Raw genomic sequence first — 13931 nt, forward strand, 5'->3', positions numbered from 1 at the left:
TTATGGATATCTTTACCTAATGGTTGCATTTTGACCGCTTAAAAATACTATATAACTAGTTTTAATTCTGAGCGTCTAGTGCGAGCACTTTTGGCGAGCACTAGCGAAATGGTCTATGGTCTCGAACATTTGTAGGCGAATGCGTTCGCTCGTCCACAAACCAAACGCACGGCACGTAGCTTCATTTAGCAATGCAACGGGTGGCGTCTAGATGTATCTATAGTCTATGATTCTAACTTGCATTTGAATTTTTTTACGAGACACTTATGTGAAACAACTTCCTGAAATTATTTATTATTTTTATTTATAAGTGTATGCATCATATTTTGGTAGGATCACTGATGACAAACATGGTGCATACACTTGTTTATATAAATAACTGAAGTAGGCTGTTTCAAAAAGCTATTCTGCAAAATATTTCAAATGTGAGTTATAATATAGTTCTGCATTCAGCTGATGAAAAGTAAAACTGTTCTTGACAATCGCTTTCGACCAATAAATTAATCACAATTAATATAAAACTCAAAAAACCTAACAACCCGTTTTTAGTAATGTTCTTGAACGATGAATAATGGATAGTTACCCCCCCCCCCCCCCCCCATTGTCACGTTTTCGTCAAATAACTTTTTATTACCCTCCCGTCTATATTACGTCACATTTTTGGTACAACCCCCTCCTAATCGTTAAATTTTCCTTAAATCCCCGATTTTGTGACGTCACATTATATCAGACCCCCTCCCCACGAGAGGTGACGTCATACATGGATGGCCCCTAACGGGAAGATAGCATATTATATTTACGGTTCTGAAAAAATCTTCTAATATTTGGCAATTCGGTCTTAAAAGTATGGCGACCCCTGCATTAGGGTAATAACGGAAATAGAATTTTTCAATAATAATTTTTCTCTCAAGCTACTTTATCAGATACAACATTCATTTTCAGTAAAATTCTATTTGCTTTCTGAAAAATGTAACGACAAAAACTCACAACTTTCATTCATCAAAATGGCCAACATATTTGAGCGAAGCGTGTACAAAACTGACATAGGTACATAATAATATGATTAAAAATGCAAAACAACGCTTAGAATTTTGAACACATCTCTGTCAGCAGGTACAGAAAATAAAATTAGCTAGGTTTATTAAAAAAGTTTTATTATTTATCATAATTTAACATTACACAAATGTACGGATGAAAATGAGACAAACAGGAAGCTAAACGCATTCTGTAATATTTCGTTGATATAAGAGATAACGTAATATTTATTATTTACCTATAACAATTTATAAAATCATATCTATGCAATATATCTGGTCAATTTCCCGCTGCCACTCGTCCAATCCTCACCATTTAAAGAGGAGCCTGTCAGTTCGTTCGCTTATAGTCTAGCCCAGTCTTTCTCAAAGTGGGCGATAACGCCCCCTTGTGGGCGCTAGAGGCTTTCAGGGGGGCAGTAGAAGGCTCAAAAAAAATAGGGGGCGTTAAGAAAATCTAGAGGGGCGACGGCAGACAAATTCTATATATAAATATCCTATATTAGAAGAACTTATAGAACTGACAACAAACGAAGAATTAAAAATTAAATTCAAGAATTTTGGCTGCAGAAGCGAATCTCTCAACTGTACCCTGGGTTATGGTCAGTTGTTCAACGATTTCTGATAGCATTCCCATCGTCGTATTTGTGTGAACGTGTATAAGATCTACCATCGTAAGTTGGCGACCGGTCGAATTTGAAACTAAAATTGTCTATCGAGGATAAATTTGTCACAAACGCCATTTAATTTTACAACATGTTTCTCGAATTATGGATTGCGCTTGCGTTTATCTAACTCTCATGGCGTCAAAATATAAAAAAACACATTATATTTAGTGTTGATACATAAAATATACTTACTTACAAAATATAAAAAAAAGATCAACAAGTAAAAAAAGCTTTATCCTTCTAAATAAGAAATGTACCTTATACATAATTTTATATTTGATATAGTATTTTATAATCAAACGTGTGTTTGTTGCTAATTTAAGTATGCTGATTTTCTTGCTCGCAAGATTTTTATTGTTTGTACATTTGTAAATATAAAAAGAGCATTTTAGATTATTAATAAACGAATGTGACCTTTTAATATTTGACATTATTCGATAGCTACTTAGCACCAATTAATTTGTAAGTATTTAAAGTAAGCTATTTTTTAATATAATCAACAACCAATTATAATGTCTCCACGAAAAAATGAATGCAGACGAAGTTCAATCTAAAAATAACTCAGTAGCGTTTACTGATTGGACGTTATGACAAATTTATTCCAGACGGAGTCAAATGTTTACATTATTAAACGTCAGCGTGCAGAATTCGGGATATATATTTTGTTATTGAAAATACAGAAGAAATAAGTATAGTGCATAATGGCAAGTAGTTCTAAAACAGTTCGTGGGAATGCCAGAGACATAATTCTAAAAGTATTGCAGTTCTGCGATGACGAGAAAAGACAAAAGGGATTGATTATTCCTATTGATAACGCGATACAACGGGTAGCGGCTATGACAGGTGACGTGTTATTTTCAGTGTTACCAAGTTGCATTTATATTACAACGCAAGTAATTTATTCTGTTTTTTAGTTTTGTTCAAAGTTATGATATAAAAAAATATTAATGTCGGATAGCAATATAAATTAATACTTATTATTTGTGAATGTAAACGGATTTACAAAATTTTGTATATTAATTAAATTGACATTTACAAGTTCGAATTCCATAATAACGCCTCGACAGAATTATCGACATGTATTAAATTACGATACTTAGATATATAAGTATTATATATTATTATTCTATATTTCAGGTGTATCAAGTAGGACAATTAACCGAATTAAAATTGAAGCATCTAAGACGACAGATGAAAGACCGAAAATTCCTACGCCAGGGAAGAAAAGGACAAGGAAGAAGATAATAGAGCTGGATAGCTTTGACCAATGTGCCATACGCTATAAAATACAAGAATTATATTGTGTCAGAAAAGAAGTGCCAACATTAAATAAAATTTTGGCTTCTATAAAAGAAGATATGGACTATAAAGGAGAACGAGAGACGCTCAGAAAAACGCTTCTTGCAATGGGATTTAAATTTCAAAAATGTCAGTCCAAAAGAAAAATTTTGATTGAGAGATACGATATTTGTGCATGGCGAGCAAGATACCTAGACATTTTCACGTAAAAATAGACAGTTAGGTAATCTAAAGCGCCCAGTAGTATATATTGATGAAACTTACATTCATCCTACATACGCCGTATCAAAATGCTGGCAAAGTAATGAAGTTCACGGCGTTTTAGCTTCTGAATCTGTCGGGCAAAGATGGATAATTCTGCATGCGGGTGGAGAAATGGGTTTCATCAAAGATGCTTTATTAATTTTTAAAGCAAAATCATCCACAGGAGATTACCACGATTCCATGAATGCTGACAATTTAAAAAAATGGGTGACAGAAAGACTTTTACCCAATTTACCCGAAAACTCAATCGTTGTAATGGATAATGCATCTAATAATGCACAAAGGTCGAAAGAGATACGTCATTGACAAACTGCTTGCCAGTCATGGTCACACGGTAGTAAGACTCCCACCATATCACTGTGACCTTAATCCGATAGAATTAATCTGGGCCACAATGAAACGGAGGGTTGCTCAAAAAAATGTAGGACAATTGAATAGCAATATATGTGGATTAACGGAAACAGCCTTTGAAAGTATTACCACAGAAGAATGGCAAAATGTGTGTAAGCATGTCATAAAATTGGAAGAGCAATATTACGCCAGAGATGCTATTATGGATACAGAAATGGATGGTTTTATTTTTACCGTAAACGGTCCTGAGAGTGACACAGAATCGGATGATAGTCTATCTGGAATTGAACCATTATAATAGTAGTTATATAATTTCTACATTGTTTGTGTAATTTATAGTTTGTTATCGTGTTTTATTTAAAATTCCATTGATTTTGATACTATTTTACTGTCTTTAGAGTGAATTTAATTTATTTTCGCCTTTTTTATTATATTTTTTCCATGACTAAAATATACACAATACTACTTTATATTTTACAATTTATGATTTTCCAACTATGCATTTCTTCCTCATGGTTATAAAGAAAGTAACGCGTTTTTATTTTGATTGTGTTTATTTTTTATTTTAATATTTTTGTACATAAATCTACTACCAATAAAAATGTATAATTAACCATTTTTTTGTTAGTTATGGCAACATTCTCAATGTCATACTAGCGCCCTCGCTGAAACGCCAATTTATGATGGTAGATCTATAGCAACATTGCTAACTAAAAAGAGAAATCGGCTGCAAGTTACAGAACGCCGCGACTTACGGCTGTTTTAAAATGAATTCGATCCTAATATTAATAATAAACTCGTCGAAATGCATCAGATTCATCCTTCACATTAGATAAGTTTTAAATTCAAAAGCCATCTTTTAATATTAATAAAAATACTTCTAAATAATATGATTAAGTATGAGTTTTATTTCCTCTCATTGAAACATTCTTTGATCTCAGAAATAGGATAATATGGGTCACACCCTATCTATCCTATCCATATAATAATGCATATAAAATTATATTTGCAATAACTGTTTTTAAGATACCCAACAGCTGATGGTAATATAAAAAAGTGAGTTTAAAAATATGGGGGCACTAGATTTTTATTAAATCTCAAAGTGGGCGGTGGTCGAAATAAGTTTGAGAACCTGTGATCTAGCCGGTAGGAGCCTTTCGTGTCTACAAGTTTCCGATGTCAGCTTTTTAATGTCGCCTCTGTTTCTACTGACAAGTTGAAAGAACCAGAATAAAATCTACTTCCTACATAGTGTAAAGAACTACTCTTTCATTTAAATTTCCCGGAAATGACATCGTATATATTATATAGGGGATGACTTTCTATAATATGTGGAAAGCATTGATAATAGACTGCTCCTTCATCTGGAGGCATTATATTTCAACATACGAGTACATAACGAAGACTCGGTAATAAACGATTCTTCGTTATGTACTACACATTAACTGTTATGTACGTACATATTTAACACAGATGATGCAAATTGAATTATCCTTGCATCCATAATTATTATATTGAAATATTTAGAATGAAATTATCGTCCAAAAAACTTACGTAGCGCCGCACGACGGCGAAATAAAAAGTGTATGCGAGTGCACATAGTTAGTGCCCGAAGATGCGAAAAGGCTCGAAAAACTTGAATCCATCAGAATTAAAATTCAAATTTCATCAAGTGCCCTCGGTTGATTGTTTTAATTTTCTATAAAAAAAAAACTATTGAAGAAAAACATTTTTTTTATATTATTAATAACCATGTCCTTTATTTTTCGGGCTTTGAGAAAATCACTTAAATATATTGTGTCCTCACCGAGGATCGAACCCAGAGCTCCTGGATGGAAGGCCAGCGCCTTACGCACTGCACCACGAGAGCCAAACATTTAAAATGTTCTGATACGATAAATGTCCACGTTTTTTTTATTGTTGAATGGAAAATATTGTTCACGTACACGCGTTCCTCGTTTGAACTAGGCATAACGATTTCATAAAACGGGTTTTGTGTGTATTTAAATAAACCAATGTATTATAATACGAATATAACATATAATTAAATTATAAATTGATAGATAGGTACCTAGATCAAATATACATTTTGGATAAATAACGTTCACAGTGTATTCTGAATTAAAAGTTAGTAAAGAATAATCACTTATCAGTGAAGTCTTATTGAACTGAGTCAATTAAGAAACTTTTGGAGTTTTCTTATTGACCTATTGTGCTTGTCTTGTTTTACCTGGTCGCCATATTATATATTTATATAATATTCACTATCAAAATTGTAGTAAAACACCCTAATATTGAACAATGAATGTATACTCAGTTTGTCTTCAACGATATAATGAAATAAGTATATTAAATCGTACGTATAATTATTAAAAGAAAGTAATTATTATTTAACCATATTCTTTGAATATTATAATTCTGTTTAACTAAGTAAGTAAATATATTTTAATTCATTTGAAATGTTTATATTATAATATATTATGCCAACAGACGCTCACACATAAAAATGATTAGGGGAAGTCCATTTTGAAAAAATATCCACATTTACTTCATTGATTTCTGGCGGCGAAAAAAGACGGGATTAACAAAATCTAACAGATGCCACTGACTACCACATTTACCTCGTCAACTGCTTATAGCTTCTTGGCGCTTCAAGAATGGAATACCGCACTTTTCCGCGTACATTCCCCATATCCAGACTCAGACACTCTATAATCAGATTCTAGCGATAAAAACCTGGCTTGCAGATTCACATATGGGTTATTGCAAGCTGTCGCATCCACCAGTGGTTATCGAATACACATGTTATAATTACTAAGATCGTTAGTGTCATCTACGCTTCCTAGTATTTAAGATATGCCGCATCATAAAATTAGAGTAAACATTGGATGCTTCGGATAGTTGTGCCAATTCGTGAGTTTCACTGATACTGGCCTTGCTTGTTCTAAAATACCAACCCGTTGAGATCACTGGTCGATAGTCAAATCATCTGGGTCACAAGCCTCAGTCATGAGGTTCTGACAAAGAAGACGAATAAGTAATATTCCATATACCAGCCTCGATAGTAAATGTGAGGTATCCATAAAGCATCTACAAAAAAAATATCCCATATACCTACATAATTTGTATTTTTAATCCGAACCTTGCAGTTTTGCCACTATCGTTCTACCGCGCATGTGCATACGTCGCGCTATTCACAACTATTGCGTGAAAATTCAGAAATGGCTAAACTTTTTTGATTCATGTATCCAGTCTTGTAACTTTCACGATAATACATGTTTATTATTTGTATTATTTATACTGTTATGGTCGCGACTCGCAACAATACCTGCTGCCACCAGTAGGCCTAGAAATATTACCACATTTGCTTGAAATTCAACATGCTAGGTCTATTGTATCATATATCTTAATAAATAAAATAAATCTTTACAAAATGAAGACTAAATTTTTTACTTCCCGCGATTTTTTTATTTTAGAATTACATATTTTATAAGTAAAGTTGTGCAATACAAAGTTCTTTTTCAATTTTTGTTCTTGTAAAAACAACAATAATAATTATGGCATATTTATTTTTTACCACGTTTTCCTCGTTCCTATCTCGTATTATTGTTTGTCCGGTGGTTGTTTATCCAGTACAAATCTTGCAATCGATTTTTAACTAACTTCCCGACTAGCTAAACATTTTAACATCAGAACACGATGCCAATGCATTCTTTTAATACTTTTAGCCATCTTTAAGTAGAATTGAATTCATTTTCAGTTAATTCTGTTTTGTATGAAAAGTTATTTCGGAAGAAATCCGGAATCCAATCCACTATTATTGGTTGTTAAGGGGGTGGTCCTAGCAACTAAATTATCAATCTATACGTGCGTTACTATGGAAATCAAAATGACATTTCAGTATTCTATATTTGTTTGTTTGTTGCAAGATAGCAAAAAAATTATTTGTTGACAATTGCCTTATTTGTCCTAAATTATTAATACATAGTATTGTCAAGTTTTTATGAATTAACAGGAAATTTAAAAACGTGGTACATAAAAAGTTCTTTTTATCTTGTAATTATTTAAAAGTAAGTTTCTAGACTTTTTTAATTTTGAGAAAATGAACAATTTTTTTCTGCCATCCTACTAATATGATAGTTAGCAACATTGCTTCTGATATTGTCAGATACTTGGACGGTGGAATGCAAGGATAATACAACTAGGTTATTAAATAAGTCACGTCCTTCCAGAGACGAGGGGTGGAGCGGAGTTAGTCTGTACGATTCGACATAAATAGTGCATACTAAACTCTGTCAGTCATTCTCATTTGTTTTCATTGAACTAATAATACAATTTGCAGATGGTACTGGTTAGTTTTTAAACTACATTTAAACTCTTCCTATAGTTTATGTAGGTATGTCATACTAATTTGTATTCGTTGAATTAAAAATACATGTTACAACTGATGGTGTTGGTTAGTTTTTAACTTCATTAAGCTCTACCCAAACCATAATCGATAAATAATATTCTAATATCTATAAAATATCTAAAATGATATATGGTTTAACTGGATAATTTTGCGTATTTTATAGATAAACGAATATTTTTTTTACTTGTATCTACTATGTCTTGGATTAGGTACGGTTTAATAGAATTTTAAAAACTATAAAATACTACACATTCTAGTCTTAGTTCAATGAAACAACCTGCCACTGGTAATGCCAATTGGGAGAGTGATAACTATGTTCAACGAAATTGCTTCGGGTTTTGATATATTCCACCTACGTGAGAATGAGTTTAGGTAGATGCTGTTTTATAAATTCTTAAAATAGGGTCTGCTTAACATGGTGTACTTCCATGTACATATCTAATTCATCTACTGATATATCTTTTTTTTTATGTAATACTGCTATATTTATATATCTTTGTTTCTAAATGTCATGTTGTGAACGTCTTAAACTTATAATTTGTAATGTCCACAATATGTTAAAAAAAAAAAATTGAAATTAAATTGAAAATAAATCTGACTGACAAAGTTTAGTGTGCACTGTTTATGTCGGATCTCAACAGCCTGCCTCCATCCTTCACCACTGCGTCATTCATTTATGATTTTCGACGTTAGATTTTCAATTCGATAATGAATTATGTTATATAGTGGTATTTAGAAAATGTCAAGCAGGTCAAGCATCATCGCACGCCAAAATGCTGTCTATCTCTATTTTCACCCCGTAGAGCGAGCGAACAGGCATGATGCGCGTATAGTATGCACCCAGTACTGGCACGCAGCGAATTTGTATAAGCATATTATTCATGGCTGACTAATTACTGTTAAATCAATTACTTGACTACAAACGCTCTTATTCATTAATTTATTAACCAAACAATTTGACTAATCCAGTAAGTTAGAAAACACCGCGCCGCTTCGATATGTACATAATCATAGATGTGTACATAATATTGCCGATCATTTTTTCGTCGTTTACCTTCAGACACATCGCTATAAGTAATATATTTGTGAGTTCAGTGTAAGTTCAGACTCAACGATTTCATCACTATGGTCGACAGTCCTTTACCGTGTAGCTGTGCTACAATAGTGATTTACGCACTGTAGGTCTACGGGTCTCGTGAGACGTGGCGATGGACTGGTGTAACCGTGGGCTCTACGATGATTCGGCGCCGGGACAACTGGGCGCCTCGCAATCGAATGAATTTCGAAAATAAATAAACGTTCGTGCATTATAGGTACTTAAAAATATATATTTAATATTATTATATTGTACATTTAAATTATTATATTATTATTTTATACTTGGTGAAAATTTAAATATCCACACGTAAATTATGATTTAATTGTGCATCTATTTAAGGTCCAACGGGAAGACATTGACTCAGGTATGACAATTCTTTGTCCGCAATGTTAAGAAAAAATGCATAAAACTACTAAGTAGTATAGAAACTGATTAAAATTCCTTATCTACTTTCTGTATAAAATCGTAACGAACGTCTATTTATTTCATTCGATAGTGCGACGTCCAATTGTCCTTGCGCCCAGTTGTCCCATTCCCGTAACCATGTTTTCTTCCCTATACTTTAATGATGGAGTATAAGCAAGTTGAAATTTAAATGAAGATTATGTTTTTACCACTCAGACGCATAGAATTTTGTTCGACATAATTGTGTTTAGATATCAATTAAGTGAGACTTGAGATGTAAATTATTTTTTAATACTTTAGTCCTACATCTTAAAGACATGATTAACCTCTTTCTTACCGTGGTACAACGTGGTACACATTCTCCTTGATGTAACCCTATGTTACTGACGTTTCACATCAAATAATCGATTTAAACTGAGAAATCAATAAATCTGGTACTGAGGAACAGCTATTGCCAGTACAGTACGGTTAAAACGAAGAACTTTGGTACAGCTTACGTCTAAATAAAAGTAGATCGCAATAACTTTGATGGCTTCAGCGGCATTTAAGGATACCTGCGTGAAGGAACCTCGTTCTGATTGATTTCGAGTCCCTTACAATAGAAAATAAATCAATCTGCTTGTAATAAAAAAATGTTTGATTCATCTCTTATTTATTTGTATTTTATGAAAGATTGGTTTGTATGCCCCTTCGGGTATTTTTGTATCTGAAATAAACCGGTTACTGAGTGTTAAAACAACAGTAATATAATTATTGTGCTGGAAAGATTTTTTTACATTTATAAACTTCCTTCTATCTATTTCTCGTAAAAAACAAAATATGTTAATTTAAACCTCTACTCTGTGGAAGCCTCCTATTAGGATGGTCCTATTAGGATCGGTCATGGTCGGAAAAAAACTTCAGATTATGAATTTGATTGAGATGGTGGAACTTTCTGATGAAACGAATGCCTCAATAAAAATCGCCACTCAAAAAAGACTAGACGCCGCATTTCGTGGCTTAAAAACTTGTGTGAATGGTACGATTGAAGCTGCATTGCACTACTTTATGCTCAATAAAGATCACCATGATGATTACCCAACTGAGGATGGAAGAAAAAAAGAAAAAAAATCCGATTTATCTTACACAAATTCAACCATAAATACGATATGTCATACATTTTTCGGGTTCAGCGTGTTTAAAGTGAATTCTAAAATTTATTGAATTAATCACATGTACTTACCATTTTTTAAATTGTGATAATTAATTTCAATAATCTTTTTACTGAAGATTTCTTAGTAAAAATTTGAATCAACAAGTATTTTGAGTTTTTGTTTGATTTAATTTAATGAAATATGAAGATTTAATACATTATCAAAGTTTGAGTTTATGGATGTGCCTGCTTACTTCATTTAACAAAAAATATATTGTCTATATTAAATACTAGAAGGCTATGTTTGAGGAAACTAATGCAATTTATCCGCGTGTTTGTGCGATTGTGCGTTTGCACAAACAAAACGTATAACATCTTGACACTGTAAACAAGATAATTAACAAAAGATTTATTATTACAAATGGGACCAATCAAACACTCAATAAAAACTCCAAAGCATGGGTGGGTACAAATGCTTGTAAAATATAAGGTTTTGTCCAGTAATAAAATCACAGAGATCAATTCCATTTGTTATCATATTAATAATATTATTATTATTATTCACCACTTGTTGAGTGCGCCACTGCAGTTACAGCCTTCTCATAATTTCCCGCTTTATTTGCTTTGGCATTTATGAAACTCTTACCGCGCCGAAAATGAGAACCTTTTTCAATGTTTCAAATATGATAAATTCCCTACACGCGGAAACTGAGGCAGCCCGTTTAAGTGGTACCCACGTACTTTGGTTTTAAGGAAAAATGGAAGTGAAATACCACCTGACCACGCGACCCTCCACCGCCCACTCCCCCATCCGAAAATATGATTTTATTCTGTGGCTAGAATATTTTGAGGCGCTTTGAACTTTGTTATACTCCCCTTTTTCTTTTGTCACAGGGTGAGACTAGCTTTTAATTTTTCTTATTTATCAACCTAAAAATATGTAACTACTCCACTGGTTATTTTTATTATGACAATATACATACACGTTTACAAGGAGAAGCCAACCTAATGAAATGACACGTGGATTGGAATATCGCTCCGCGAACTGCTAACGATATTCACATATAAATTCTAGGCTTAATTTATTAACACTATTTAGTACATAATATATTATGTCGTATCAGTCAACCGCAGACCGAATATCACATATTGAAGTAATTAACAAATTGACATATTTAATAATTTCACTTTAAAAATAAAATAATAATTGAAAAGCCCAGATTAAGTCCTTGATTATTTTATGTAGTTTATTATTATTACTTTATTATTAAGTCCTTTATTATATTAGGCGTAATATTTTTTGTTCGCTTGAATCGCTGGTATCAATGAAAGAAACAGTTATCGCTTGACCGATTTTTCAAGGATCCCATACGCGTTACGGATTTTCGTTATGCCAATGTTGCCATCTCTACTAAAATTTCAGTAGATCATCAATAATTATACTGATATTTATTTTGGATAATTACATAAACGGACAGGTTTTAATTTTTTGTATATACTTGCAAGATTATCACAATGTGCACGCTTTAAATACGAGTACTACATTTTTGTGAATTTACCAATGTTTTTGAAGAAGAAAAAAACTGAAAAATATTACTGAATTTTGAAAAATTCATTTACTTTGCAACACTGTTGTTCTTCTAGTTCTTTAGTATGCTTTAAATGAGGTAAGAGTTTTTTATTTATTATATACAGTCTTTATTATGCGGCTTTTCGATCTATATCCAATAATATATTACTCACTTTTCCTAACATCGCCCAAAAAACTTCCAACGCATGTGGCAGACACTTAATTTTTGAACATGCAAGTAGGTCTCTCACTCTGACCCTAAACACAAATTGAAAAACAATATGCGTATTTGCCAGACCAAAGATTTGAATCTGGGACCCACGACATTATAATCCGACGCGTATGCCGCTCGGCCATCTCTCGGCCATCAGTTTAACTGACCATATCTATGTATATGTATCTATGTATACATAAATATTATTATTTATTCGATCCTAATAGGATCATATGGGCCTCCACAGAGTAGAGGTTTGTATTAACAGATTTTGTTTTTTACGAGAAATGGATGTCAGCCATTTGCTCAACCTATTAGGTCCATACCCCATACAAATTGAAAAACAATATGTGTACTTGCCAGACCCAGGATTCGAGCCTGGGACTCACGGCGTTATAGTCCAACGCTTAAGCCGCGCGGCCACCGTCGGTGTATATATAAATATACAAACATAAAATTAGATTTTTTTAAAACTATATCCTCCAATTTTTCTGTTGTGATTTTCCGAAACCATTGATTGTATTTTTTCATTATTTTCAATTTTGTTTTCGTTCAATAATCTTTTTGCATATTGCACATTCAGAGCAATTTCCATCTCTGCTCAAGCATGTAATCTAATTATATCATGCGAATGAGAGTGTACAGTCACGGTCATAAAAACCTACACGATTGTTCATTTTTAAATTAATAGAAAGGTCGTTACTATATTTGATTATCGAAGCAAAATATTGTATAAGGGAAAATATCTGTATGCATTTTTAAAGTTATACTTCTTTTGGCGCGTTTTGGAAATCAGATCAGAGTTTATTTTTGACGTGTGACATGTAACATATAATTTATATTTTCACACAAAAAAAAACGCACTCGATTAGATTCGAGCCACCGATTGTTCGGTTATCAGCCGAACGCACTACCTTTAGGCCACAGTATAATACTGCAAACATGACGATTATAGAATATAATATTTTAGTTTAGAATTGTTCCGTTGCCTAGGCAGCGAATTTATTATTGTCGGCCATATGCAATTCCTTCCGAAAACAAGCTATTAAACGTCAGAGTGACAGTTGGTACTTTAAAAATAAAAGCAACGAGAAACCATTATATAATTTAGTAATATAAGTCAAAGTGTATAGAAATAAACCAACGGCGTTCCAATAAGCGGTCATTTTTCTTGAGTGTGTAATTTAACAAGATAATTAAGAGCTAGTTAAAGAATCTAGTTTATTACACGTTTTGTCACGCTAAAGAAGTATAACTTCTAACTCGCGTACATACGTACACACACCGATTTTTTTTTATATTTACTACCAAGATATAAATACTCATAAAATAGGGCGAAATGTCATTATATTTTCGACAATTCTGGTATTAAAAATATAATATGACGTTCGGAATTTAAATCTCTAGATTTCGCGGAAGACACGCAGCATCAAATACTTAAAATGGTTATTTTAAATTTCTCATACTTGCATATCAAATTTAAA

The 13931-nt window shown here is 32.6% G+C and overlaps 1 protein-coding gene across 1 annotated transcript; it reads left to right on the plus strand.

Moving 5' to 3' along the window:
* The first annotated feature begins 2365 nt into the window (after window positions 1-2365).
* Window positions 2366-11562, plus strand: LOC147079760 (uncharacterized). Its single transcript, XM_085945586.1, has 4 exons — window positions 2366-2598; window positions 2840-2877; window positions 3012-3130; window positions 11558-11562. The coding sequence occupies exons 1-4, from the start codon at window positions 2404-2406 to the stop codon at window positions 11560-11562; spliced, it is 357 nt and encodes a 118-aa protein (XP_085801712.1). The 5' UTR covers window positions 2366-2403.
* Window positions 11563-13931: the final 2369 nt, after the last annotated feature.

Source organism: Rhyacophila brunnea, unplaced genomic scaffold (genome assembly GCF_057557595.1).
Source record: "Rhyacophila brunnea isolate RB1 unplaced genomic scaffold, BYU_Rbru_1.0 scaffold_1, whole genome shotgun sequence".
Taxonomy (NCBI): Eukaryota; Metazoa; Arthropoda; class Insecta; order Trichoptera; family Rhyacophilidae; genus Rhyacophila; species Rhyacophila brunnea.

What these genes read in the sequence shown, in the direction of transcription:
- LOC147079760 (XM_085945586.1), top strand. Translation starts at nt 2,404, where the DNA reads ATGGCAAGTAGTTCTAAAACAGTTCGTGGGAATGCCAGAGACATAATT. An exon ending in TTTATATTACAACGCAAGTA is followed by an intron (nt 2,599 to 2,839) that starts ATTTATTCTGTT and finishes TCTATATTTCAG; the next exon opens with GTGTATCAAGTAGGACAATT. An exon ending in TTAACCGAATTAAAATTGAA is followed by an intron (nt 2,878 to 3,011) that starts GCATCTAAGACG and finishes ATATTGTGTCAG; the next exon opens with AAAAGAAGTGCCAACATTAA.